Source organism: Loxodonta africana, chromosome 22, assembly GCF_030014295.1.
Source record: "Loxodonta africana isolate mLoxAfr1 chromosome 22, mLoxAfr1.hap2, whole genome shotgun sequence".
NCBI classification, from domain to species: Eukaryota; Metazoa; Chordata; class Mammalia; order Proboscidea; family Elephantidae; genus Loxodonta; species Loxodonta africana.
Genome location: NC_087363.1, coordinates 23,126,749 through 23,154,466, shown reverse-complemented (window position 1 = coordinate 23,154,466; position 27,718 = coordinate 23,126,749). Strand labels below are relative to the sequence as shown.

The window sequence follows — 27,718 nt, the reverse complement described above, 5'->3', positions numbered from 1 at the left end:
CCACAGGGCACTGCTCCCTCACCCTGCCCTCTGGGTGACTGTGGGGGCAGACAGACCTCCATGTGGCCAGTGTGGGGTTGGGAGAACTTTACAAACATTAGGACCTAACACTGTCTCATTGCTGAAATAAGAGGCCATAGCACCGAAAAGCAGTGTGGGCGCTGGCTGAGGCTTTTCCTAGCCCATGGGTGGCAGTGTGCCACCATCTCAAAGCCATCCCCCCACCCCCAGCCATTGTGAGCATCCCGGCGGCACCATCATTGTCTTGACCAGCGGGCTCCTCGTCAGTACCCTGGGGATTTCTTTTGATTTCAAGAACAGCCTTAATCATTCCAGCTTGATTTACATGTATACCTCATAAACATTTTTCTTTTGTTTTTCTTTCTCCTCTTTATCTCTCTTTGCTCACCCCCTTGCCCCTCTCCTCCACCTCCACCTTGTGACTGATGGTTTGGTTTCCTCTCTGCTCTGCCCCTGCTAAGCACAGGGAGATACTGAGTTAGAAGCAATAGTGGGCAGCAGGCCACCAAGAGCACAACCCCAGGGCGAGGTCTAGGGAGGCCCCTTAGCCCGCCTCTGTTTACTGTGCAATTCTAGTCCTTCTTAAGCCATCACCAGTGGGCATGCTCAGAGCAGAGGGGCCAGGGCTTCTGCCAGCCAAGGGAAGGGCCCGGAGCCCTGTGTGCGGAAGCGTGGTGCCGTCTATCTACCTGGTGGGCTGGGCGAATTCCTCCCAAGGGCCCTTTCCCAGGGGGACTCCCTTCATCTTGGGGACAGCCACAAGTCTCTAATGTTCTATGCAATGAAATATAAACCCTCAAAGACAACTGTTAATATTTAATAAATTCCATGTTATGTATAAGGATTTAATTGCAAACATGCAATTGAGAAACTGGATGGATACGCTCATATCACTCCCCAGCCCCCACCCTGACTCCCACCGTGTGTGTGAAGTTCTCAGTCTGTGGCATGTTTGACCTGTGGCAGGACTTGCTGCTGCCAGGTGAGTCACCGCCTGTCCCACAGTGGAGCATGCACAGCTTGCAGCCTCTTTGCACGATTTCATCCATTTTAAATGCTTGACCCTCTTGCTTGGAGTTCTTTTTGCCTCAGAACTTTTCCTTCAGGAGTTATTCTAGCTAACTTCTGCACGAGCTAGTGAGGACCTGCTGGAATTGCTGCCTGAGCTTGCCAAGCTGTGAAGCAGGCAGTTCGAGGCCTCATACACCCCTGCAGGTCTCTCTGACCAAGAAGGGCAGGTGAGAAGGAATCTCTGGAGTTGGCACCCCAGCAGGAGCCCGCACAGGATGCATGTGTGTGAGTGTTCTAAAAGCGTGCTGTAGGATTTCTATCTGTATCTGGTTGCTCCTCCTGCCCCAGCCCTGAGCCAGGGGCATCTGGTTGTACCTTCACAGTGGGGCAGAGCTGGGCTGCATCTGCGGACAGAGGGGTGGCAGCCATGGGCAGGGCCTAGCTGTGTCCTAGGAACCCAGTTCCCGATTGCACCTGCACCGTGCCAATGCCCCTGAGGTTGGGAGGCTCAAAAATCTTTGAGCCAGGAGATCTGGGCTGGGGTCAAGGGGCCAAAGGGTGTTCAGGAAAAGCCGGGCCTTTGGTGATTGTTTCGAGGACAGCTGACAGTGTCATCTGGGACCAGAGCAGGTGAGCTGTTCACATACACAATGGCTTCAAGCTGAATTTCCTGGGAAGCATCTCAATGACAAAACTTACAGAAGGTCCTGTGTGACCCTCTCTGTATCAGTCCCTAGGACCTATCATCCCTGCCTACCCTATCTCTGAAGCTGTAGTGTTCCACTGCTTGTTAGATTCTCTGACACTGAGCCAGGAGTGCAGCAGGCAGTAGCTGCCTGACTCCTTGCAGCCTGGCCTTCCTCCAGAGTGCTCTGGTTTGCACCATGCATTTCTCAGGGGTCCATATTTCTCATGCTTTCCTATAAGGTCTACATGCCCCCTCAGAAAGGGATCCTGGCCTACTTCTGGCAGCTGTAGGTGGGTCCCAAGGCTGCCAACCTTGGTGGTGGACTGAGACCCTGGCCTCATGGGATTGGGCCTCATTCAACCATGGGGCGTTAGGCCTGGACCATCTGAAGCCAGCTGAGCAAGGGCTGAGGGGGACCACCATCGAGCATCTCTGAACACCCAAGTTCAGGTCTGTGTGGGGACATGCCTAGTGGGCTGGATACTTGGAGGACCAAGGCAGTAGCCCTTTATTTTAAAGGCCAGGGGATAAGATCAGGAGAAGGGAACAGCAGGGGAGATGGCAGCAGAGCAGCCTCCAGCATGCCAGGTCTCAGGCTCTGAAGTGTTGAGTTCTCAGCAAATTTCCTTCCTGGCCAAGCCCTCTGAGTTTGAAATTTCTGACATCTGTCACACTCCCACTCTCACCCTCCACTCTACTCACAGGACACGTTATTGCCCCTATGTGAGGGTGGCTAGAGCAGGCCTCTGGGCCACGGGTATTCTGGCCCTTGTGTGGATACAGCTGTGGCTCCAGGGCCACTGCAGCCAGAGGCTGAGGGACCAGCATTTGGTGCCTGGGGCAGTGGGGAACAACAGGTGTATCTCCAAACGGGCAGGGGGTCTCTGGGATGTGGGCCAGGCTTTTGCCATACCCTCCCCAGCATCACAAGCAAGGGCATTTCTTCTGCCCACATCCAGGCCCAAGGTACTCACTTTACAGCCAGCCCCTGCCTCCAGCCCTTGGGCAAAGTGTGCGGTCTCAGCGCCACTATGAGAGGGCAGCAGAGGCAGCAACTATGGCCTATCTTCTGAAGCCTGTGGGGGATTTTTCCAGGTCTTTGCCATGGCAATACAGTCCTGCCCTGCTGGCCCCTCCCCTGCTCCCTTACCCACTGCCCCCTCATGCTGTAAATACTCATCAGCATAGACTTTGTCAGGGTCAGAGGGATAGGCTTAATCCACTGAAACTCCCTGGAGATGCCATCTCTGTCTCCCTGGGTACCAGCAGCCCTGCTGCCATGTGCACTGGGGTGGCATTGGAGAGCCATGGAAGTCATGAGACATTGTGTGTGCACGTGAACATGTGTGTGAGTGTGTGTGTGTGTGTGTGTGTGTGTGTCTGCCTCCTTTAGCCTCTGGGATCAAACCAGCTCCTTCTCTCCAAGTGCAGTGCCCGGAGAGTAGTGGCAGCCCAATGCCTTTCCCCTGCTAGCTTCCATGTCTTGTTTTTGCTTCCCCCTCCTTCCTCCCTGCCTCCCTTTCTTTCCTTCTCTCCTTTATTTGAGGGGGGAAGAGTGCTGTACAAAGTCAAACAAACAAGTTTACAGTTGTAAGTGCAATGACCCGAGTCCTTCACATGACCTTGTGAATTGTGTGCCGTCCTCCTGTGCTCTGTGAGAACTCGTGGTACTTCAGTGTCCCTCCCCCTGTATTGTGACATGGTAATTCTGTGGTATCAGAATAAAAGGACTTGATATAAACAACCTGCAGACTGTCTCCAGGGTGGTTTCTGAAATGGAAAGGCTTATTATTCTTAAGTGAGGGGGCTTTGAGACTGAGGAGAAAGTCCCCAAATTTGTGATAGTCCTGTCTGTTCAAGGCTAAAAGGAAAAGAGTGAAGGGCAAAGTTGCAGAAGTACCAGCTGCGTCCATACCAAACTGTCCAGACAGTGTGCCTCCATGAAGGCACCCAAGGAAGGTCCCAAGCTTGGACCTGCACAAGTCATTGCAGAACAATGCCTCCATTGCCTGTAGGTATCCAGGCTATTTCACACTGCTTCACAGGGCCAGGGCTTAGAGAGGCAGGTGAGTAGGTGCTGCCCCCTGGTGCTGCCAACAAGCTCTACACCTGTCTTCCCTCCAGTTCTGGCTCTGCCCACTCCAACCCTCAGACTCTAAGTCCAGACCTAAGTCCATCCCCAGACAGACGGGCGTACCTCCTTACCAGAGTTGCTAAAAAAATTTTTAAGTGCACACAAGCAAAAAGAATACCAGCCTCACCTCAGGCCCACCCCCCTCAGCTCATATTTTAATTCCTGTCCTTCCTTTCCTGTTTGTATTCCTATTTCATTTTTAAGAAGCAGCAGGAAGGTGCAGCCCCCATTTGTTTCTAGATGCTTATTCCAGGTACTTTACATGTTCGTCCTTAAATCCCCAGACTCCAGAGAGATGCACAGTGAGCTTATAGGCAGTCCACTGCATACACTCTGAGGGACAGGCACCATGTTCCCGGTTTTCCTATTCTGAACAGAACTGTGATGAACATCCCAGTTTCCAACCTTTCCGCCCAGGTTGGTGGCCCAGGCCACTTTTTCTGCTCCCAGGTCCTGGTCTTTTGGGGACACAGCCCTGCCCACTTTGGGTGCTTATAAATGCAAGTGACCTCAGAAAGTGGGGACTGTTTTTACTTAGCCAATCCAATGTGGTTGATGAGGAAGGGGAAACCGAAGGCCAGGCGAGTGAGAGCTCAGTCAAAGGCAAGGTGTGGCACAGGTAATGCAGAGGCGTGGAAGGCCAGCCAGGCTTCGAGGAGATGGAGAGTACATTCCTGCTAGCCTGACTGCTGCCTGGCCTCTGCTGGGGCTTTTCCCAGACCTCCACTGTCCCAGTAGCCCACTCAATCCTGCACCATGTTCAGGACTTCTTGGCCTTCCCAGGCTCTTCTTTCCACAGTAAGCTCCCTGGTTCTTGATGCCGTTTGTCCTTACGAGGTCCTATGTATCCAAGAGCCTGGACTGAGGCCTGGGGAGGCAGGCAAAGCTCCACTCGCTCACCATCCCAGCGAGGCACCACTGAGAGGGGCAGGTGAGGGCTGCGGGAACAGATAGCTTTTGGGGCAGGCCTGGTGGCCGATAAACCCAGGCGACATCGGGAAAACTTGGCACCCGCCCCTCTTTCCCTTGCACCCTGGGCTCTGCTCTTCGAGCCCCGCCCAGAGCTGACGAGCGCCCTCCTCTCCCCGTCTGCCTGGGAGCCGCGCCCAGAAAATGCTTGCCAGACCCAGGAGCCGCGGGAGACCCATCCTGGGGCGGGCCTTGGCCCGCCCCGCCCCGTGGCCCCGCCCCTCCACCAATCGGTGTCGTTGATGGCCTTCCTCACAGCCCGCAGTTCCCGCCCCACCCCGGCCCCGGCCCCGCCCCTCACCCTGAAGAGTTCTTCGATGGCTGCCCTCACAGACCTCAGCTTCTGCCCCTCATGCTCAAAGATTCATTGGTCCGCATTCCTTTGCACCCAGCCCTTTGGCTGCTCAGAGTCACTGCCGGTCCGACCTCGCTTCTTTCGCCTCACAGCCTTGTCCTAAGGGCTCAGCGCCTGCTCGCGTAGGCCCTTTCACTCTTCACAGATCTGTCCCTTCCTGGCCCGCCCCCATGTTCTCCTTCCTCAGGGCCACCCCCTCTCCTCGGAAGTCCCACACACTCCCCTCCCAGTAACAGGCCTGGGACCCGGCCCACAAATCCCGCCTCTCACCAGCCTGATCCTCCCCTAAAAGGGCCCGCTTCTTTCCTCGCTGTCCCCGCCCGCTCCCCTCCAGCTCTCCTGACTCACCCCGCTTTCTTAGCATAAAGGCCTCGCCCCTCGGTCAACGGTCCACGCCCTTTGGCTGAAGGCCCCGCCCTCCCAGGTCGCCGCCGAGGTCTGTGGCGGAAACTGGCTGCGCCCCAGGCTCCGCCCCTCTAAGTCGCACTTCCGGGTGCCTGCGCTCCCCGCCTGTCCCGGGCGGCCAAGTAGCAATTATGGAGCGGCAGGTGAGGGCTCGGCCCGCGGTCCCCGTGGTCCCCGCAGCCCGGACCGGGCCTGACCCTGGTGTGTCCCCTGCGCAGGTGCTGCTGAACGAGCCCGAAGAGGCGGCGGCGCTGTACCGGGGCCTTAGCCGCCAGCCCGCGCTGAGCGCCGCCTGCCTGGGCCCGGAGGTCACCACGCAGTACGGGGGCCTCTACCGGACGGTGCACACTGGTGTGTGTGTGGAGGGGAATCAGGGTGGCGGGCCCACTCCAGCACCGTGCACTGGGTTGGAGAGAACGGGAATGTGGAGGGCTGGCTACCTGAAGGTGTACACGGATGTCGGAGGAAGGTGGGGTTTGGGGGGGTGTGGGGATGGAGGAGTGTAGAAATAGGAAGGTATTACTGGTCTGTGTACACAGGTGTATGGGGAGTGTGTACTGAGCCGATATTAGATGGGGCCCATGAATGCATGGGGTGAGGCCACTAGAGTGTGCACAAGGGTTGTGGAGTAGAACTCTGACCTGGGTGTAGGGTGTGGGCCTTGTAGGGCCCTCCACCCTCCCATACACATGGGGCATGGGTGCACCTGGAGCCTCCATCTGGGGCAGCCAGGCTACCCTCAGGATCCAGGGTGGGTTCTGGGGGCAGTAGAGGGTTCTCTCCAAGAGAGGCCTGCACCCAGGGTATCTGGAGACAGATGAGGGGATGTGGAGCTGGGCTTTCCTGGGTGAGGGGCTGTGGAAGGGACTGTCCAGGTTGGGCAGCGTCAGGCCTCCCCTTGCAGAATGGACCCAGAGGGACCTTGAACGTATGGAGAACATCCGATTCTGCCGTCAGTATCTGGTGTTCCACGACGGGGACTCAGTGGTGTTTGCAGGGCCTGCAGGCAGCAGCGTGGAGACCCGGGGGGAGTAAGTGCAAGGGAGGAAACTTGTGGACAAGGCCACAGCCATCTGCAAGCCTTTTGTGAATGCCCACCATGTGCCCCAGTACAGGCAAGGTGTTGAAGAGAGGCCAGGAGCCAGGTTCATGCCCCTGGGGAGTTCATTTGGCCTCTGGTGACATGGCCTGATAAGCACTGGAGGCTTGCTCCAAACCCCTAGCTGGTCTAGAGCCTACGGGTGTGGGAGAGGCCGGAGTGGGTAGAGCCCCTGCCCCAGGGAGGAGAGGCAAGGCCAGCTGCCATGGTGGGGCTGGGCCAGGGGGCGGGGGGGTTGTGTGCAGGGGCTGGTGTGAGGCCAAAGCTTCAAGAATCTTGTCTAAGAGCTTGTGGCTAGTGAGGGGCCTGGGCAGGGCTGTTGGTGGGTGGGAGACAATCCCAACCTGATGCCCCATGTTCTCAGACTGCTGAGCAGAGAATCTCCATCAGGTGCCATGAAAGCTGTGCTGCGTAAGGCTGGAGGCACAAGCCCTGGGGAAGAGAAGCAGTTCCTGGAAGTGAGTCTGCATGGTGCCAGGGGGCGGGCGGCTGGGGGCTCAGCCCCACAGATAAGGCTCTGTTGGAGGTGGGGCAGCCTGACGCCCAAATATTCTCAGGTCTGGGAGAAGAACCGGAAGCTTAAGAGCTTCAACTTGTCAGCACTGGAGAAACATGGGCCCGTGTACGAGGATGGTGAGGCATCTGGTTGGTGAGCAGGCCAGGTAGGCAGGAGGGGCAGCCAGAGCCCTGGGCTCCCCCTGATCGGCCCTTCGTACACCCAGACTGCTTTGGCTGCCTGTCCTGGTCGCACTCGGAGACACACTTATTGTATGTGGCAGAGAAGAAGCGCCCCAAGACTGAGTCCTTCTTTCAGACCAAAGCCTTGGACGTCAGTGCCAGTGATGATGAAATGGCTAGGCTGAAGAAGCCAGACCAGGCCATCAAGGTGCTCATGGCCGTGGCCAGTCCCTGCAGGCCCTGCAGTGCAGCCCCGGGGCTCAGTGTGCTCCCTGCCCAAACCACCTGTCAGAACAGGGGATGCACTGGCTTCTGCAGGCAGGGCAGGGCCTTGCAGACAGGCCTGACCACTAAGTATCTCGTATTCTCAGGGGGATCAGTTTGTGTTTTATGAAGACTGGGGAGAAAACATGGTTTCCAAAAGCACCCCTGTGCTCTGTGTGCTGGATGTTGAGAGTGGCAACATCTCTGTGCTTGAGGGGGTTCCTGAAAATGTGTCCCCTGGACAGGTCAGTGCCAACTTGGTCCACGTCACTCCTGGAGCCTGGGGGCCCTACCTTAGCTACTCCCCCTTGCTCACACCTGTCCTGTGGTCTTGTTTACAGGCATTCTGGGCTCCTGGAGACACAGGTGTAGTGTTCGTGGGCTGGTGGCATGAGCCCTTCCGACTGGGTGTCCGCTTCTGCACCAATCGCAGGTGAGAAAGTGGGGCAGGGCAGGGGGCCCTGCAGCCCAGGCTGGTCTTGAAGCTGAGTATCTCTCTGGCGGTTCCAGGTCAGCCTTGTACTATGTGGACCTCGCTGAGGGGAAGTGTGGTAAGTGAGTGGTGCCCGCATGTGCTTTCCTGACGCACTCTGGCCTTGCCAGCCCATTGATACTGTTTCCATCTGGCCCAGAACTCCTCTCGGATGACTCCCTGGCTGTCTCTTCTCCCCGGCTGAGCCCAGACCAGTGTCGCATTGTCTACCTTAAGTACCCATCTCTGGTCCCCCATCATCAGTGTAGCCAGCTGTGCCTGGTAAGCTGGAGTTTGGGGTCGGGGGTGGGCATTGGACAGCAAGAGGAGAGGATGGAGGATGAGAGCTGAAGGGCCAGCATCATCTCCACATGGGCCCCACTGGATGCCCTCCTGTCCTGGTGCATGTCGATGTGAGTTCCGCCTGCGCTCTCCGGGTAGGGGCTAGGGGCTGAGAGCATTGGCATGGGGAATTTGCACCATCAGGGCTCACCACCTCGAGACCATCTTCTGTTTGTAGAAATGCCCCTCCCATTGATTTCTCATCTGCACATGACCAGGCTGTGTGCAAGGGGTTGGGATATAGTGGGGAGTTACTGACACACGGGAGTTGCAATAATCAGCTCAATGGCAGTGGCTGGTATAGAGTCCCAGTCCTCTGCCCAAGAAAAGCTCCAGGTCCCTGGTGAAAGTCAGAGGTATCTGCCTAGCTGAGCCCCTCTGGGCATCTTGTCCAGGTCACCAGAACGGAGGTGCATCAGATTCGGTTCACTCAAGTATCAGGTCCTCCCCTTCTTCCCCTGAGACTACCAGAGATGGGGACTGATGGTAGAGCTCTGTGCCCTGAGGGCAGTACCCATCCTCTGGTGTCCCTGACCATTGTACTCTCTCGCAGTATGACTGGTACACCAAGGTCACTTCAGTGGTGGTGGACATCGTGCCTCGGCAGCTGGGAGGTAAGGGGTACGTGGTTGGATGGGGGCAGTGGAGCCCGTGGCTCTGTATTTCCCTCCCATCTGTTTCTTCCCTGTTCGGGGCCAGTGCCCCAGCTGTTCCATCCTGGGATCTTTCCGAGGTTCCTCCCTCCCTTTTGGGCCAACTCCATGTCCAGCCTCCACAGGGAGTGGGGTCATCACCACAGGGAACAGTTCCTATGGAAGGGAGTTGGCTGGACCAAAGCTGAGATCAGAGGGATCCAAGCTGCTGGAGATTTGGATGATTTCATTCCTGTGCTGGAACTCATGTTAGATTTTTCTGGTTTTTCCAGTGGTTGGTTAAAGCCATGGCCCATTTAATGAATCTCAGAAGGCCACTAGGTTGGAGTGTCCTCCTCGACAAGTTCTGGGCCTAAGGGCACCGCATTGCCTTTCCCACCCCAGCAGCCTTTGTTCAGGCCAAGTCCCTGGTCAGCAGGGTCTCTGGGAGGGTGGCTCTTGGCCAACAGGCTTCAGCTGTGGTGTTAGGTGCTCACAGCTCTGTCTGGGGCCCTGAACCATCCCAAGAATGAGGATCTCTTGTTTTCTCGGGTCATCTCTCTTCTGGGCCCTCAGAGGCCTCTGCCCATCAGCCCCCGCGTTAGGAAGCTCCTTATCGCCAAGGATACCCTCATGTCAGGGACAGCCTCTCTACCACAAGTTGCAGGTGCCTGAGCAGGGGCCCTGGGTGAATTCCCAAAACAGCCCCACCTGCCTCATAGGCTTGAGGAACCCCCAAGCCTCCACTCCTGGATGTGGCTCCCAGCCCTCCCATCTTTGCAGAGGACTTCTCTGGGATCTACTGTAGTCTGCTGCCTCTGGGATGCTGGTCGGCTGACAGCCAGAGAGTGGTCTTTGACTCTGCTCAGCGCAGCCGGCAGGTAAGGGGCCCTGTCCGCGTGAGAGGCATCCCCTATGACATCCCTAGGAGCCTCAGGCCCCTGGGACATAGCACACACACACCCCTGGGTGGATGCCCAGCCGCAAGGTCCCACCAGCCCCTTAAGATCTTGCCTGCACCTGTCCTGGACTCCCTTCTCCTTTGTGGGGGTGGCTGCCCTGGTGCTCCCCAACAGAACCTTTGACCTTTTCTTCTGAGGCAGGAGTGCGACCCCTCCCAGGCATTTCCAGCTGGGGGAGAAGGGGACTGTAACCAGGGTGAGCCCCTGAGCACCCTGTAAGGGCAGCTGATGGAGATGGGAGTGAGTCCCGCAGGGATAGGGGTGGGTGCATCCACGGTATGCTAAGATCCTTTTGGGTATGGTATCACTTGGTCCTCATGCCAGCTCAAAAAAACATTCCATACCTTGCCCAGGGCCACTCAGCAGGTTGTGATAGGGCTGGGATTTGAATCTAGGGCCTGGGCTACTCCCTACTGCACTGAGTAGCCATCACCATAGCTGCTCACAGCACTAGCCCGGGCCCAGGTGTCCCTAAGAGGGGCAGAGAGGAGGTCGGGGACACTCACAAAGCTCAGGGTTCTTGGATGTGTTGCCACACCTGGCCTTCTCTGCTGCAGGACCTGTTTGCTGTGGACACCCAGACGGGCAGTGTGACTTCCCTGACCGCTGGTGAGCAGGGCTGCAGGGGTAGGGGTAGGTATATGAGCATGTGGGGCAGTAGCGGCACTCCTGGCCACTCTGCACTACTGACTGTTCTGCAGCCTTTACTGACAGTCTCCTGAAAGCCCTGCCCTGGCGGGACCCTTACCCAGCCACCAAACTACTTCCCCTGCTCCACTGCTCTTTAGCGCTCAACTCTACCCAAACTTAGCATGGCCCCCATCCCTGCTCCTGAAACTGTTCCTACAAAACTCTGGCCAAGATTTGCCAGAGTTGTCCCTCTGCCCTCCCAAACCTTTAGGGTACCCTACTTTAGGCAGAGACAGCTCTGCTCGCCCAGGGCTCAGGAGAAGCCCTGTGTTGGCTCCCCCATCTTCCTTATACCCGGGCCTGGTGATTCTGTGCCTGAAATGTCTTTTGAGTTCTTCACCTGCCCTGACTGTGCCTGCCCCTCCACAAAGCTGCCAAAGTATCGTTTCAAACGTGCAGCTCATCACATTTCACAGTCCTTGCTTAAGAATCATTATGGACCCCACTGTCCAGAATCAGCAACGCCCCCCTCCCCCCAGCCCTGTGGGCCCAGCTGCCACCCTTGCAGACTGTGATTCTTGAGGGGCAGATGTGCTGTGGTGGTCTGGTGTGTCCCCTGGCCCAGCTGGGGAGACACGGCCAGTGTCTGCCAGATAGGGGGACAGAGCAGGAGGTTCACCCAGGGCCATGTGCAGTTGGGCATTTATGAGAGGTATCTCTTTGCCCCTCAGGGTGGAAGGGGTAACTTGACATAGATTCTCCAGCCTGGAACTTGACTCTGCAGGTAGGAGATAGGAAAGGTGGTGCCCCCTGCTAAGTGGCATCTACCCTCCCCAGGGGAGCCAGCTGGAAGCTGGAAACTTCTCACAATTGACCTAGACCTCATGGTGGCACAGTTCTCCACGCCCAGCCAGCCCCCAAGCCTGGTGAGCATTGGTGAGCCCAGGGCCAGGAAGCAGTAGTTCCATGCAGGCAGATTCCCTGAGACAGTGAGCTGGTCCACGAGGCTCTGGCACCCATGGGGAGGAAGTCCTGGGCTGGGGTCTGCTCTATACAGAACAGGGTTGCCTGGGGAAGTGCCCAGTCCCCTGGTATTGCAGGACACAGGGAAATAGCAGAGCCTAGATGCTGAGGAGCTAGGTCTGTGTGTGAGTGTGAGTACCTTTGTATATACCAGCTCACAACAGGAGGCCATGCTGTGCTCTCTGGAAGTGGGTGGAAGGGCTGGTTTCTCACCCTGGGTAGAGGCAGAGGGAAAGGAAGCAGCTAAGCCATGTGTGACACACTCCTTCCCCTTGACAGAAAGTTGGGTTCCTGCCTCCTGCGGGGAAGGAGAAGTCGGTGTTTTGGGTGCCCCTGGAGGAGGCCGAGCCCATACCCGACATCCAGTGGGGCATCCGGGTGCTGCAGCCACCCCTGGAGCAAGAGAATGTGCAGTATGGTGAGCTGAGCCTGGGACATAGGCATGCCCACACCAGGTTCCCCAGCACACAGCATCTTTTTGTATCTCATATCGTGGGCTTTCCTGGAATCACCTCTAAGAGCTTTTCTGTCCCTCTTATGGGCGATCACGTCTAGGTGTCTGAGCAAGTGCTCGGGGTGCCAGAGCTAGGCACCACCAGGCCAGTTCATCTGTGGTAGAAAAACCAGGGCCCAAAGAAGACAGGCCTTACATGGGCGTCTGTGACCACACTTCATCCAGAATGCTGTCCCTGCAGAGACTGAGGTTCCCTGACTAGGGCAGGAGTGTGCGTCTCCCAGGGTCTCTGTGTCACAGTGTGGGCCACCTTGGCCAGGTCCCTGCATCAGAGGTTAGCCCCAGACCTGCAGCTATAGCTGAGGCCTTTGCTGAAGAAGCCCCTGGGTAGTTGCACTGGCCTTGCTGACCACTGTACTTTCCGTGCAGCTGGCCTTGACTTTGAAGCCATCCTTCTACAGCCCAGTGACCCTCCAGATAAGACCCAGGTCCCCATGGTGGTCATGCCCCATGGTAAGCATCTGGCCTAAGAGCCCCTGCCCTCCCACAGCCCCTCCTGGCTGGCCCTTTCACCCTCTGCTCCATGTCTGCAGGGGGTCCCCATTCATCCTTTGTCGCTGCCTGGATGCTGTTCCCAGCCTTGCTTTGCAAGATGGGCTTTGCAGTGCTGCTAGGTGAGTGAGCAGGATAGGGCTGTGGTGGGGTGATGAGTGGACCTGGTTTGCCATCTGCTTTGTACAAGCACCATGGGTGCCACCCTAGTCTCCAGGCCTCTCTGTAGCTTGGACCTGGTAACCACTACCAGAAACTGCCCTGGCCCAGCCTCTGGCACCACAGTATGGCAATAACGTGGACCAACTCAGGACTTCATCGAAAAGGTGCTCTGGTCACCGGGCAGCAGCCTCAAATCTCTCGATGACTTCCCCTTGACAGTCTGTGGTGTAGCTGGTCCTGGGGCCCACTTCACAGATAGGTGGGTGTCCCGGGAGCTAAAAATGTTATCTGACTACCACGTCTGGTCCCTCCTTGGCCTCCAGTGAACTATCGCGGCTCCACGGGCTTTGGCCAGGACAGTATTCTCTCCCTCCCAGGCAACGTGGGCCAGCAGGATGTGAAGGACGTCCAGGTAGCTGGGGGCTGAAGGGCAGGGGAAACAGCCTGGAAGGCGGGCCAGCGGTGTGGCTCCATCCAGCTGGGCAGGCAGCTGGCCACAGTGTGCTCTGCCCCACCCTGCAGTTTGCAGTAGAGCAGGTCCTCCAGGAGGAGCACTTCAGCGCAAGCCGTGTGGCCCTCATGGGTGGTTCCCATGGTGGCTTCCTCTCCTGTCACCTGATTGGTCAGTACCCAGAGACCTACAGTGCCTGTGTGGCCCGGAACCCCGTGATCAACATTGCCTCTATGATGGGTTCTACCGACATCCCTGACTGGTCAGTGTGCCCACAGGACCCTGCTCTCCTCCCCTCCACCCTGTAGGCCCCAGAGCCCTGGATGCCCACCCTGGCACTACATCAGCTCTGTCTCTTGCAGGTGTGTGGTGGAGGCTGGTTTCCCCTACAGCAGTGACTGCCTGCCAGACCTCAGTGTGTGGGCTGAGATGCTAGACAAGTCACCCATCAAATATGTCCCTCAGGTACGTGGTCCTCTTCCCTGTCCTGTCTGCCACCTGTCCACCCAAAGCCCAGGGCCCTGCTCACCACCACTCCCCATTCTTCCCCACACACCCAGGTGAAGACTCCACTGCTTTTGATGCTGGGCCAGGAGGACCGGCGTGTGCCCTTCAAGCAGGGCATGGAGTATTACCGTGCTCTCAAGGCCCGGAAAGTACCTGTTCGGTGAGTCCAGCAAGGGAAGTCCTGGCAGCTGGTAGGTAGGTGAGCAGGGGAGGATCCCCCAACCTCAAGCATTGCTCCCCCACACCTACAGGCTCCTGCTCTATCCCAAGAGCACCCACGGACTATCAGAGGTGGAGGTGGAGTCGGACAGCTTCATGAATGCTGTGCTCTGGCTGCGCACACACTTGGGCAGTTGAAGCTCTGCCCCCCACATGAGCGGGTCAGCCTGGTCACTCTTTGGGGGCCCCAAGGCCTCTCAGAGTAGCAAGAGGGTTCCCCTGCTCTGGACTCCATGGATAGGTGGACAGAGGAGTGTGGGCTCTATGGTCATAATAAATGAGGACATGGAGCCTGGTTCTTGCTGGTATTTTGTACCAAGTCATCCCCAACCCTCACCCTGGGGTTGGGAGACTCAAGGCTGTGGGTACAGTAGCCACGAGGCTACATCTACCTCCAGTGTGCGAGGGAGGAGGCAGTACAGCTTAGCCCCCTGCCTGTCCTGACTGGGACTCTCTACCGGGCTAGCTCCCTCTGCTGCAGCCCCTTCTGACAGAAACTGCCCTACACCACCCTTCTTCTCCCAAGTGTGTCTGAGGGACTTGTGAGACCCTCTTCTTCTACAGCATCCATAGGCTAAGGTAGCCCCAGGGTCAGCTCTAGAGAGGAGTTGCCAACTTGTTCCCTAGAAGCAGAGGCTAAGAAGCACCCTGCACAGGGGTAAAGAGGAAAGGTGGCTTTATGTCTGACAGGAAGCTTCATCCTCCCCCAAGGCGCATGGGGCCAAGGCCAGGCCTAGTCCAGCCGCATGACCTTATGAATCCAGTCCACAAACATGGAGACGCGCGTGAAGATGGCCGGCCAGCGAAGCCGTGCGCACACTCGGTTGGGGATTACGATTCCCTCCAGGACCCAGCAGTCATGGGTAAAGCAGGCAAGCGGGCTCCCGTAGTCACCCTAGCAGGCAGGAGAACTGGTAAGGGGACCCTGGACAATAGCAGAGACTAGCCCCCTTGGGGAAGAAGTAGTCCATTTCCAGCTCCCCGCACACTCCTCAGGCTAGCCCAGGGGCCCTACCACTGACCTCACAGGCCCCCACAGGGACCAGCGGGCCTGAAGTACACATCTCGCTCTCCTTTACACGTCCTCGGTGCTTGACATTACACTCCTGGTTGGAGATGACTCTCAGCGAGGCCACGTTCAGAACCATGCCATTACCTGTGCCTACAATGTATGTGTGTGCATCGGGGGTATGGGAACAAGAAGAGGGCTCTTGGGCAGGATCCAGAGCTAGGCCTCCTGGCCGGGAACCAACCATGCCCTTACACTGTGCTCCTACCTTTTGTTTCACCCCAGCCTGCAATCTCACACTTGGTCCCTGGAGGCACCACATACCGCTCAGGGGGCAGACAGATCAGGGCCACGCGCTGGTTCAGGGTCACAGGCCTATGGTAGGAATGGGGGCATTCAAGGCCTGAGACCACACGCCCAGCACTGCCTCATACCATCCCAACCTCTCCACACACCTCTCCAGCTTGAGCAGGACAAGCTGGGAGTCTGAGGGTCCGCACACCATCTTGGCCACTGGAACCCGCTGCAGGTCTGGCTCCCCAGGCTGCGGGTTCTGGAACATCATCCCCAACCACACCTCATAGCCCAGGAGAGGCACACGGCTGGGAGAGAAGCCCTGATAGGTCAGTCTTGTCTCCCAATCTGCTGCCTCAGGGAGCACCTGTTGGATTGTCTGGGTAAAGTGGCTGGCAGGGGACAAAGTCAGGTGGTAGGACTGTGTTCCAAAACCCAAGGGAAGCTCACCAGGAGGAGAAGCACTGCCGGGCAGTCAGCACCCACTGCTCCTTCACTAGGGATCCGCCACAGAAATGGTGGCCCTGCCTGGGGAAGGGACAGATAGGAGACACATGCTGGGCCTACCATCATCTGACTAGGATGCCTGAAGCAAGGGGCAGGTTTCAACCCTCCATTAGCATAACCCCAGAGGACACAGCCTCAGCTTTCTCCTGCGGAGACACGCAGTTGTGCCTCACCGGCTGCGCAGGCTGACTGTCCAGGGCGAGTTTCCAGGCTGGCCCCCTATCATGCGCAGCTTGGAGTGCCACTGGTCCGGCCGATCCACCCTCAGGCCACACTCCTCAAACAGCACCTGGTCTGGAGGATGGAGTCGGTGGGATGAGATCCCACTGGGGTAGGCAAAAGGGCCCAGCCGGCTCCTGGCCCACCTGCGCACCTGGGGGCTTCAAGGTGGACAGCGGCTGTTCATCATCTGAAAGACCAAGTTTGACCAGATTAAGAGAAGTAGGCTCTGTGCTAGGGACTAGGGGTGGGACCGCGGGGCACGTGGCAGCGCTCACCACAGCGTCGCAGTGCACAGTAGTCAAATGGGGTCCCCGGGTCTGTAGTGTAGCACCAGGGCCCGTGGCGGTCCCCATCTGGGTTCCGGCAGTAGTTCTCCTCCAATTTCACGTGTGGGCCCGAGGTGGGGGTGAACCTAGACAAGAGGGGGCATAATATTGCAGCAGGTCCTCCCAAAACCCTGCTGGGCTCTGTTCCCAGAACCCCGCAGCATACAGCCCAAGGATGGGCCTTAGACCCGGCATGGCCACCAGACCCCACCAGAGGCATGTGAAGGGGGGGGGGCAGAGAGGGGCATTTGCCTCAGGGCACAGGTCCAAGGGGGTGCCAGTGGGTCACTAGGGGTGTGCAGACCACACCAGGTGACACTGATAGAGGGGGTGACATCACACGGTCCAGAGATAAGTCCAAGATCAAACTATGCCGGACTTGAGCTGCGCCCAAAGCTCCTGCCGCTTCAGCCATGTTTCAGCGCTGCTCTCTGCTGCCAAGGCTCTCAGTGTCTGCCGGGATGATTCACCAGCCCGGAGGAGGCCTGGCCGACCCGGGATCCCGCCTGTCAGCCCGCCCACTGCCCAGGACACAAGCGCGCTCGCCTGCTCCTTTTCGTTTTTGCTATCAGTTTCTATTCGTCTTGAAATTTGGAGGCAGGGGCGCCAACTTAGAGATTGCCTCAGGGCGTTCGAGTGCCCCCCAATTTAGAGATTGCCCCTGGGCGCTCCTTACCCTCGCTACGCCCTTGCTCCCACCCGGGCCCGGATCGACTCACTGCGGCTTATGCGGCGTCTCCGCAGCCCAGCGCTGGCAAGGGACGCCCTTGCGGGTCTTGTTGACCGAGCCGCGGTACTGCTCGCCGGCTCCGTAGTAGCATTCTGTGGCGGGTAGGCAGCGCCTGTTAGCGCCGGTCCCCGCCCGGCCCTCCGGCTGGCTCCGCGCCTCTAGCCCGGGCTCGGTTCCCTCCGCCCGGGGCCTCACCCTCGGGCCGCACGTCGTCGGCGCAGCGCCGGATCTGGTAGCAGAAGGCCACGCGCATGCCGGGCCGCGACGTGAAGCACCAGGGCGCCTCCGAGCCGTCAGGGTTCCGGCAGAAGTTCTCCCGAAGGTCCCTGCACAGGTGCGCCCCTCAGCCCTGGCGGGGCCCCAGGCCGCAGGCTGGCAGCCTTGGGCTGGAGCCCGCCTCCGGCTCCCCCTCAGGCCCCGCCTCGGGACCGCCCCCTCCGGGCCCACCCGCGGGAGTACGTCCCCAGAGCCCCCCCACCACCACCTCACTTGCACGCGTATTTCTCAGGCGCAAAACGGTGCTGATGCGGGCTCTGTGCATCCCAGCGCTGGCAGGGCACGCCCGCGGCTGTAGTATTGGCCGTGCCCCGGTAGCCCTCGCCCTTCCCGCGGAAGCAGTTAAGCGTCGTGGCCCGGCGCGGCTGTGTCTCGGTCCCTTGGATAGACCGAGGCAGGTCGGACCCCGGGCAGGAACTGGGACTCAGGCTGGGTCCCAGCCCGGCCCTCGCGGGTCTCTGGTCCTCCTGGGATTTGCTCTCTGCCCATCTCCCAGTCAGGCCCCGCCGCCTCCAGGACACGCCCCCACAGTCCCCAGGGCCCTCCCAGGCCGGGCCTCGCGCCCTACCGCAGCTGGGGAGGTCACAGAACTCTCGCTCGACCAGTGGGTCAGTGGTGTAGCACCAGGGCCTCTCAGAGCCGTCCGGATTCCGGCAGTAGTTGTCGTCCAGATTTTTGTCGAGGAATCTGGGGGCGGTAGCAAGGCATGAACTAGACCCTGGGCCTCAGGCCCCGCCCGACCCCGCGCCTGGGGTCTCAACCCTCCCCTAACCCGGCCCCCAAGGGCGTCGATCCTGCCCACGCGTACTTGCTCGGCTCGAAGGGGTGTGGGTGCGGGTGTTGCAGGTCCCAGCGCTGACATTCGCGTCCTGACTCGGTGCGGTCCACCTCGCCGCGGTAATCCTCGCCAGTGCACCAAACACAAGTGGCTGGAAGTATGGGACCTGTGCGTTCGTGGATGGGCATGGGCCTACCCCCCTCGCCCCCCGCTGGACCCCGCGCCACTTACCTTCCCGGCAGGACTTGATGCCGCAGCTCTGGAAGCGCACGGCAGGGTCTGTCGTGTAGCACCAAGGACCTCCGGCGTCCCCTTCAGGGTTGCGGCAAAAGTTCTCCTCCAGGCCGTTTCGCAGTGTGGGCACGTACCTGAGGGAGTTGTATGGCTTTACAGTACGTGCTGCGGCAGGGGCCGGGCAGGGCCCGAGGGGAGATGTCTGTCTCACTTGTGATCAACCGGGAACTTGCGGTTCCAGCGCTGGCAGGGCAGGCCGCCCGCGGTCCTGGCCACTGTGCCCCGATACCCGGACCCATTGCCCATGATGCAGTTCCGCACGTAATCTGGGAGCAAGAGATGGACGGTCAAGGCAGCCTGAGGCCCGGGCTCCCCTATCCCCGCCCCCGCCCCTCTCTGCAGTCACTGGCCTTTCTTCTGGAAGAGATCACAGCGCTCTGAACGCTGTAGTCTTGTGTGGGGCGAGTACTGGGTCCATGGCAGCAGTTGGCAACCATGACTGCTCACGTTATAGTGGAAGGCCCTGGGGGGAGGGGCACAGGGTCAGCCAGCAGCCCAGACTCCCCTGCCTCAGCCTTATCTAGGTCCCATGGTCGCTCACCGGCAGTCCAGAAGGGGCCCACAGCGCCCGGCACACTCCTCAGCATCTGCCACATCCTCCTGCCAAGCCCCGGGCTTCACTGCATGTAGCAGGTGCTGCAGTTCTGTACCCCGGAGCACCTGGAAGTCATTCAGTAGCGAGCGCTGCCCTGTGGGATGGGGATGTGGTTGGCACAAGGCAGGTGGGCATGCATTTATACCCACATATGAGTATATCCACATGTCCACACTTTGTTCATGCAGTGGACCAAAGCTCCAGAAGGCCTCTGGGATGGACCGTGTGGACACATTCAAGGGCTGACCCCTTGCCCAGGGTAAGGGAAGCAAGCCCAGATGTGATACTTATCACCAGTGCCCCCATTTAGTCGACCAGGCAATGGGTTCAGGTCAGTCACATGCACTCCATGAAAGCAGTGGGTGATGGAGCTTGCCTCATCTCATCTCTCAGATAAGAATGCCAAAGCTCAGAGCCATCACATTGCCCAGTCCAGGCATTCTGACTTGACTCATTCAGTCTGGGCTCTCACAAGCATGAGGACATATACTGGGTTAGAGGAGTAGATCAGACTCAGGATGTGTGACTGCCTCATGTGGGCCTGCATCTATGTGGCCCCAACACTGCCTCAATGCTACAGCAGGTGTGTTAATAGAGACCTGGGTGGGTAGTTTGTATGTGTTTTCCCGAGGCTGCCCAACTCTACACAAAAGGCCAATGTCACTGTTCTACATACCCAGTAGGAAAGTGAGCTTCTGGCTCAAATGGCAGGATGGGCCTGGGGCCAACTCCCTCCTGAAGGAAGATTCAGATCAGGGAGGGAAGCACTCACCAGGGGCGCCTGAACACTGTGTCAGAAGCAGCAAGAGTGGGAGCCACTCCATCTTTCTGGCTGGAAGCTGCACTGTGACCCACTGCAGCCCCATCCAAGAAGTTGTGAAACTTGTCTCTACGGGATTGGGTGGCTCTGGCTCCACACCCCCACTGCAGGCCTGCTGGGGCCTGACCAGAGACCCTATGGCAGGAGGGGGTGGGGCCACACTCAGCCCCCCTGGGTCAGGTGCAAGGGACCTCACCCTAAACAACTAGACCCCTGAGAGACCTCCCTATGTAGTGGTCCTCTAGGTCAGGTGTTGGGAAAGTTCAGTGGCGGGGCTTGAGGTACCCTGGGGTGGGGTGGGGTGGAGCCCCGCTGCAGCCTCTGCTGCCCCCAGGGACAGAGCGATGAGCTACCAGAGGCCTGGATTCCAGACCCTGGGCAGCAACCTTAAACTTGCCAAGCCTCAGTCTTCACCCTGTAGAGAACGGTCCCTTCCCCCATCTCAGCCCCGCCTGCCCCTTTTGCTGCCTTATCGGCCGCAGCTGTGGCAGGTCAGGCCCACGCCCCTGACACCAGAGCCCAGGAAGACTCCCCTCAGAGGCGCCATCCCAGGAAGGGTGAGTGAGGCCTCCCATTGGGCCTGAATAAGAGCAGGGTTGAGGGTGAGGGGTTGTGGCGACCCTGGCAAGCGCAGCCCTTGCAGCCATCCTAGGGAACATCTGGGCAGGGCTTCCAAGTACGAGTAGGAGCCGAGGCAGGCGGCTGGGCTAGGCGCACGCCCCAGCGCGGGCGGGGACTGGAGGCGGTTGGGCAGGCGGTCGGACGGTCGGGCGGTCGGGCGGTCGGGCGAGGCAAAGGCCAGAACTTCTCGGTGGGAGTTCGTGGAGGGGGCCCCCTGGTGGAGGCTGGGCGCGAGTCGATGCGCGTGCGCGACGGGCGGCGCGGTGCGAGGGAGGCCGCGCGGTTTGGCCCTGGACGGGCGCCGTAGCCGAGAGGCTGGGCGGATGTTGTGAGCCGGGGCGAGGCCACCGAGGCTGGGGGTGAGTGAGGGGTGGCCAGGCTCCGAGTGGTGCGAGTCCCTGTGACTCCTCTCGCAGCCTCGGCCTGCCCAGTGCTAGGGAGCCCGTCGCGCGACGATCGCGGCCTGTGGTGCGGTGTCCCGGGTTGGAGCTGACCTGGAGGGTCCTCCGGAGCTTGGGGTCTGGTGGGGGCAACTTGGGGAAGCCAGGCGCTGCGTTCAGCGTCCTTGGGCCCCGGGACGGGGTCAGTTCGGTTCTGAGCCCGTATCCCTCAGCGGGGCTGGACGGGATGGCCCTGGCAGGGAGTCCCCAGGCAGCGTCAGGGTCTACCGTACACCTGGCTCCTCAGCACCTGACAGCCAAAGTGGGTGTCTGGAAGGTTTGCTGATCAAATGAATGACCTCGTTTAATCAGCCCTGCACCTGCTCTGGTCTGAGGGGGGCAGCGGTCATGGACGCGCGCTGAGGGGCCTCGGTGGGCGGCAGGGTGAGGGAGTCACCTTCCCCAGGAGCAGGCGTGGTGCGGACTGTGGATGGCAAGAGTGTGTGGCGGGAACAGAGGGCCTGTGTGGGGCGAGATAATATAGTGAGCTGCAGATAAAAGGGTGCTGGCTAAGGCAGTGCTGGAGGGCCAGGCAGTAGACCGGCGCTAATAGAATTTTTGTGATAATGGAAATGTCCTATATGTGCACTGTCCGGCATGGTAGCTGCATGTGGCCATTGAACCCTTGCAATGTGGCTAATACAATTGAGGAATTGAATTTTTAATTTTTTAAAACTTTAATTGGTTCAAATGTATAGCCACATGTGGCTAGTGGCTACTGTATTGGACAGCATAGCTCTAGATCACAAAGCCAGCACCAGGGAATTAGGGCCAGTTCTGGAGCAGCTGCACCATCTACGTGGTATGTGAAGGATGGACAGCAGTAAGAAGTCCAGTAGGGTCTGTGATGAGGACTGGGCAAGGGTGGTGCCGGGAGAGGGTAGAAGGCTATATGTGTGTAAGTGGGAACAAGAAAACTCGCAGGCCTATGGACCAGGGATAGGAGGATCCTGGGGCTGAGGATGGAGGCTCCAGCCCTAGGGGTGTCACAGGGACTTGTGGCGGGAGATGATATCAAGCCCCCTGGTAGTGGAATGCTCTTGGGGGAATGTGGTGTAGGGTTCTTTGAATATAAGTTGGACCCAGTGTGGCTTACTGCTGAGATGAATACAGGGCCACCTTACTTTGGACACTTTGGTCTGACTTCCCCAGGGTTGAGGCATTTAGTTGTGGTTCAACAAACATATATCTGGCCCTTGTTCTTTGTCGAGCCTTGTCTGGGCACTGGAACACAGAGGACAACAAGACATGGTCCCTGTCACATGGTCTTAGGCCTAGTGCCCAGGGATACTAACCATCCTCCCCTGTATAGAAAGCCAGGAGCCATACTTTCCTCTGCCCTCGGTTGGTATGTGTGTGACTGTGCGTGCACCTATCCTCACCTGCCCCCAGGCCTTCCTGCTGTCCCAGGATTGGGGTCAGGTGTGGGGGCCCATGGCTGGCTTCATGCAGATGGGCTCTGCCTCTGGCTCAGCCCCCAGGACTACTGAGAGATGAAGGATGGCATCCAAGGGGACCGGAATGTCTTTCTCCCACAAAAGCTATAGGCTGACCTCAGACCCCGAGAAAGCCAAGGTCACAGGTAAGGGCTGGGAGGGGACTCCCTGTGATGGGGGAAGGAGAAGGAAGGGGCAGAGGTGGTAAAGCCCCAGCTCTGATGAGCCTCAGGCCTTGCTGCGCCCGTTTGTTTGTACTTGTGAGCCAGCTCTTCTTCACTGGTAACCATGGTGCAGTGCACCCAGTGTGGGTGCTCTTCTGACCCCTGTCACCGGCTGAGGACCTCTGGGGCAGGCAGAGGTCATGAGCTGTACTGACCATGTGACCCCCTTCTCCCTTCTGACTTGTGGCCCAGGTATCGTAGAGGAGAAGCTGCTGAATGACTATCTGCACCGCATCTTTTCCTCTCCTGATCATGCATCCCCTGCAGCCACCAGCAGGTATGGTCGGGTGGGTAGCCCCTTCTCACTCCACCAGACAGACCAGAGGCTGGAGGCTACAGGGGTTATGGGGAAGGGAAGCCTAGGCTCTGGGCAGGCTGGCTTGGGTTGCATTCTCATTCCACTGCTCTTATCAGAGACCTTTGGTCAGAGAGCCTCCTTCTGAGCTCTGCTTCTTCATCTCTCCAGATAGTGCTAGTCCCTTCCTCCTGAGGGCATTATGGAGGTCAGGGAAGGTGGTTCACATTCAGCACCCAGCAAAACACCTGGTACCTACTTCACACTCAGCATCTGGTCCTGTGCCCACCTGCCCACACCCCTTCCTCACCCTGGCCCCTTGTAGCCTCTGCCTGAATCTGTAAGTGCAAGCCCTGCCAGGCCCTTCTCCTTGCAAGCGTAATACACTTAAGTTTAATCTATATAAAAGTTACAAGTGTACTTTAGCAGAAACTTAGAAACAGATAAAAGTAGAAAAAGTGCCTGTCATTTCTATATGAGTGTGACTCCTTTCTGTCTCCTTTATGTTACAATGTATACCGTTTAGATAATGGTGTATAGGAAGAAAATTTTTATATTTATGTCTGTTACTTTCATTTCTTTTTTTTTTTAAAACAACCTTGTTGAGGTATAATTGACACACAGTAAATAGCACATATTTAAAGTGTACAGTTTGATGTTTTCACATATGCGTAACCCATGAAACCATCAGGGTGATGAACATTTCCCTCATCTCCAAAAGTATGTGGAATTTTGAATCCTATTTTTGTCGCCAAATGTCCCATGAGAGTTTTTTCCAGGGCTTTGAATTGGTTAGAATTTGTTACTTCTAACAAGTTCCCTGCCGAGGGTTTTTTTTTTTTTTTTCATTTGATTGTGTTTTAGGTGAAAGTTTACAGTACAAATTAGTTTTTCATTCAAAAATTTATACACAAATTGTTTTGTGACATTAGTTGCAATCCCCTGCAATGTATCACCACTCTCCCCCTTTCTTTTTACACTCAGATTTCCTTGTGTCCTTTCATCCAGATTTCCCATCTCTTCCTGCCTTCTCGTTATTGTTTTTGGGCAGGTGTTGCCCATTTGGTCCTGTATACTTGATTGAACTGAGAAGCATGTTCCTCACATGTATTACTGTTTGTTTTATAGGCCTGTCTAATCTTTGGCTGAAAGGTGAACTTCGGGAGTAGCTACAGTTCTGAGTTAGCAGGGTGTCCGGGGAGGCATAGTCTCGGGGGTTCCTCCAGTCTGTGTCAGACCAGTAAGTCTGATCTTTTTTTTTTTTAATTTGAATGTTGTTCTACATTTTTCTCCCACTCTGTCTGGGACCCTTTATTGTGATCTCTGTCAGAGCGGTTGGTGGTGGTAGCTGGGCACCATCTAGTTCTTCTGGGCTCAGGCTGGTGGAGGCTGTGGCTCATGTGGTCCATTAGTCCTCTGGACTAATATTTTCCTTGCGTCTTTGGTTTTCTTCATTCTTCTTTGTTCTGGATACAATACATGTATCTTAGATGGCCACTCGCAAACTTGTAAGACCCCAGACTCTTCTCACCAAAGTAGGATGTACAGTGTTGTCTTTATGAACTATGTTATGCCAGTTGACCCTAGATATCTCCCAAGATGTCTAGGTCTCCAGCCCTCAGGCCCAGTAACTCGGTCCCTTAAGGTGTTTGGATGTGTCAAGTTGTGCTGACTTCCCCTATATTATATGTTGTTTTTCCCTTCACGAAAGTTAACACTTGTCTACTGTCTAGTTCGTGATTTCTCCTCTCTATTCCTCTCCTCCCTCGTAAACATCAAAGATTGTTTTTTTCTGTGTGTAAACCTTTTCTTGGGTTTTTGTAATAGTGGTCTCATACAATATTTGTCCTTTTGTGATTGACTTATTTCACTCAGCATAATGCCCTCCAGATTTATCCATGTTGTGAGATGTTTCCCAGATTCATCACTGTTCTTAATCATTGGGTAGCATTCCATGTGTGTATGTACTAGAGTTTGTTTATCCATTCATCTGTTGATGGGCACTTAGGTTTTTTCCATCTTTTTGCTGTGGTGAATAATGCTGCAATGAACATGGGCGTGCATGTCTACTTGTGTGAGGGGTCTTATTTCTCTAGGATATATTCCTAGGAGTGGAATTGCTGGATCGTATGGTATTTCTATTTCTAGCTTTTTAAGGAAGCGCCGTATCATTTTCCTTAGTGGTTGTACCATTTTACATTCACACCAGCAGCGCATGAGAGTTCCAGTCTCCCTGCAACCTTGCCAACATTTGTTATTTTCTGTTTTTTTGGTTTATGCCAGTAATGTCAGAGTGAGATGGTATCTCATTGTAGTTTTGATTTGCATTTCTCTAATTGCTAACGATCGTGAGTGTTTTCGCATGTGTCTGTTAGCTGCCTGAATGTCTTCTTTGGTGAAGTGTCTGTTCATATTCTTTGCCCATTTTTTAATTGGATTATTTGTCTTTTTGTTGTTGCTGAGAATATGCATTTCTAACAAGTTCCCTGCTGAGAATTTGCATTTCCACTCCCAGATATACTGAATCGGAATTTACATTTTAACAAGATCCCCAGGTGATTCTTATGTATAATTTCCTGGGAACTCGTTTCAAATGCAAATTCTCAGCAGGGGTTCGCTTCGGAAACCCTGGTTTTTTCACATTACAAATTGATCTTGGTGGGCATCCTTTAGGCCAGGGGTCTCCTATGTCCCTAAGCACTGCCCTGGTTAGGAGGGTTTTTTTTCTGTTGTTAACAGTGCTGTGAAGATGCCCGGGGTTGGAATCATGTGATGAGAGCATTTGACCTGCAGTCACTTTTAAGACTGTTGCCAAGTTACTTCTTCAAAGGGTCATGTAGGTCCTCACTCCCTGCAGCGAGGCATGAGTGTCCTGTCTGTCTGTCGCTCACCAACCTCAGCTATTGTGTCTTTCACAGTCTTTGCTCACTGAGCAGGTACAAAAGACCTGTTGCATTTAAGTGGCTGTAGTAGTCAGAGGGTTCCTACTTGTGGAGGGCTACTACCCACCCCCATCCCCACCCAAGTCCTGGCCTGTTCCCAGGGCCATCTGATCCCTGCCTCATGTGATACCAGAGATGGTCCTGCTGCCGCCAGTGCTGTGGCCGCCAGGAGGGAGAGCAGGTGGCAGGGCCATCAGTCAGTGGTTTTGGGGATGCAGGGCCCTGGGCCGGGGCCTGGGAAATCCAGAAAGGGTACGCGAGTGCTGGGGTTGACCAAACAGGGTGCAGCAGGCATTCAGTGGAGGATAGGCTCAGGCTGGCTGCCCACAGTTATGGGCAGTCTGTTGCCAGGGACAGGAATAAGACTAGAGCAGCCCTCTCAAGCATGGGCCCATAAGAACTATTAAAGAAGCCTCTATTAAAGAAGCCTCTGTTATCCCTGGGTCCACTGGGGTATTCAGAGACAGGATTGGCTGCCGCCCTCCATGATGCTGGTTGGGGACCCCACTGTGGGGCCACTACCTGGCTTTGGCCTGGGGCACATATACCTCCACCTCCTGCAGCTCAGGGTCAGTAATGGCTCACAGGAAGGGAGCACGTGGTCCCTGAGCTTGGGCTGAAGTTACCTTGTCAGAGAGTTGGTGCATTGGCCCATCTGCATCCCTTCCCAGAGCCTCCATCTAGTCAACAAGTGGGGTAGGAGTCAGAATTAGAGGTGGATGAGCAGGTACTGGCAGGCCTGAGGGCTGGGCCCAGATAAGGCATCAGGTCTGTGCTTAGCCCAAGCCCTGCTGGTTACCACCACCTCACTCCCTGCTATTCTTAGCAGCTGAGCTCAGGACAGAGCTGGCCAGCATTATATGGAATCCTTTCTCCTTTGGGCATGTGTGTTGGGGGATGGGGCCACCTGGAGAGATTTTCCCAGCCCCTTTAAAAAAAAAATTTTTTTTTTTTTTTTCGGTGGGGGCAGGTGGCCATGCGCTTCACTGGCCATCCATGGGCAAATGGGTGCAGGACAGAGCGAGCCAGCCAGCAGCTCTGAGGGCAGAGAGCTGAGGCCTTTGTACTACCAGCAGGTGTCTGACTCAATACAAGGACTGCCCTGGCTGGTTGGTGGGTAGACTGGAAGTCTGCCGCTAAAGGAACCACGAGTCTGGGGCTAAGGAGTGGACTAGCTGGCCTTCCTCTTCCAGACAGAATCAGAGCAACCGTCTTCGAGAGCAGCTGTGTTGGGGGCTGTGCAGAGAGCGTGCATTAGTCTTTGTTTTCCACAGCAGCTCCCACATACGGCTGCAGTTCCCATTTGACAGGCAAGGGAATTAAAGCTTAGAGAGGTCTCCTATTTTCTAACAGTTGGAGGTACACCAAATTGGACTAGTAAGATTTTTCGTTTTCTGACCCCAAGCATGACAGAGTCTAGGACTGGGCATTACCCATTTTCTGGAGTTTAGGCAGCCACCTTCTAAAGCCCAGGGGAAGGAGGGTAGGAGAGGAGTTTAGTGTCATCTGGCTGGTTTCAGGGACTTGTAAACCCCTCACAGCCGCTTGCTCTCCTCAGGAAACTCCTGAATTTCCAGAACCTGCCAGAGCATTTGGACCAGCTGCTACAGGTGGACAGTGAGGATGAGGAAAGCCAGGGTACGTGGCAGCCTCTGGGGTGGGTGAGGGCTAAGGCTGAGACCTGGGAGGTCCTTGGGGTTGCCCTGGTGAGCTCAGTGCACCCTATGCATCCTGCCAGGCTCTCTACCCTGCCCAACCCCATACCCCTCCCCTTTTCAGGACAAGACGAAGGGCGGCTTGGCCCATCCATTGTGGTCCTGGACCACACAGGAGGCTTTGAAGGCCTTCTCTTGGTTGATGATGACCTCCTAGGGGTGAG

At 56.7% G+C, this 27,718-nt stretch overlaps 3 protein-coding genes across 22 annotated transcripts in view; 2 read left to right on the top strand and 1 right to left on the bottom strand.

Annotated features, from left to right (window-relative positions):
- Positions 1-5,646: 5,646 nt before the first annotated feature.
- On the top strand, positions 5,647-14,320 carry APEH (acylaminoacyl-peptide hydrolase). 9 transcript variants are annotated; one of them, XM_010589795.3, is made up of 22 exons: positions 5,648-5,726; positions 5,802-5,934; positions 6,488-6,614; positions 7,047-7,140; positions 7,240-7,315; positions 7,405-7,568; positions 7,732-7,869; positions 7,966-8,057; positions 8,135-8,175; positions 8,257-8,378; positions 8,992-9,052; positions 9,854-9,951; positions 10,590-10,665; positions 11,500-11,588; positions 11,965-12,103; positions 12,569-12,652; positions 12,733-12,813; positions 13,231-13,265; positions 13,376-13,566; positions 13,667-13,769; positions 13,865-13,971; positions 14,063-14,320. In XM_010589795.3, the coding sequence occupies exons 1-22, from the start codon at positions 5,715-5,717 to the stop codon at positions 14,166-14,168; spliced, it is 2,169 nt and encodes a 722-aa protein (XP_010588097.1). In that variant the 5' UTR covers positions 5,648-5,714; the 3' UTR covers positions 14,169-14,320. The 9 variants fall into 9 exon arrangements, with proteins under 9 accessions (XP_023403486.1, XP_023403484.1, XP_010588097.1 ...); XM_010589794.3 differs by having other exon boundaries at positions 13,177-13,265; XM_003409653.4 differs by having other exon boundaries at positions 5,649-5,726; positions 10,590-10,641; positions 13,177-13,265.
- Positions 14,321-14,689: 369 nt separating this feature from the next.
- Positions 14,690-20,548, bottom strand: MST1 (macrophage stimulating 1). 3 transcript variants are annotated; one of them, XM_003409876.4, is made up of 18 exons: positions 19,834-20,548; positions 19,008-19,155; positions 18,817-18,929; positions 18,618-18,732; positions 18,404-18,540; positions 18,203-18,323; positions 17,963-18,081; positions 17,608-17,773; positions 17,314-17,444; positions 17,108-17,210; positions 16,338-16,474; positions 16,214-16,249; positions 16,014-16,134; positions 15,784-15,861; positions 15,495-15,641; positions 15,308-15,414; positions 15,053-15,192; positions 14,690-14,925 (listed from the first exon to the last, which is right to left on the bottom strand). In XM_003409876.4, the coding sequence occupies exons 1-18, from the start codon at positions 19,925-19,927 to the stop codon at positions 14,764-14,766; spliced, it is 2,175 nt and encodes a 724-aa protein (XP_003409924.1). In that variant the 5' UTR covers positions 19,928-20,548; the 3' UTR covers positions 14,690-14,763. The 3 variants fall into 3 exon arrangements, with proteins under 3 accessions (XP_003409924.1, XP_064130599.1, XP_064130600.1); XM_064274529.1 differs by having other exon boundaries at positions 17,956-18,081; positions 18,207-18,323; XM_064274530.1 differs by lacking the exon at positions 17,314-17,444 and having other exon boundaries at positions 18,207-18,323; positions 19,834-20,545.
- Positions 17,344-27,718, top strand: part of RNF123 (ring finger protein 123) — a 30,391-nt gene continuing 20,016 nt past the window's right edge. For 4 of the 10 annotated variants that reach the window (XM_023547711.2, XM_023547709.2, XM_023547708.2 and 1 more), the window contains exons 1-4: positions 21,092-22,524; positions 22,795-22,879; positions 27,398-27,477; positions 27,619-27,713. In XM_023547711.2, coding sequence (XP_023403479.2) covers positions 22,443-22,524; positions 22,795-22,879; positions 27,398-27,477; positions 27,619-27,713 — 342 coding nt within the window. In that variant the 5' untranslated portion in view covers positions 21,092-22,442. The other 6 variants (XM_023547707.2, XM_023547704.2, XM_023547706.2 and 3 more) reach the window with 6 other exon arrangements.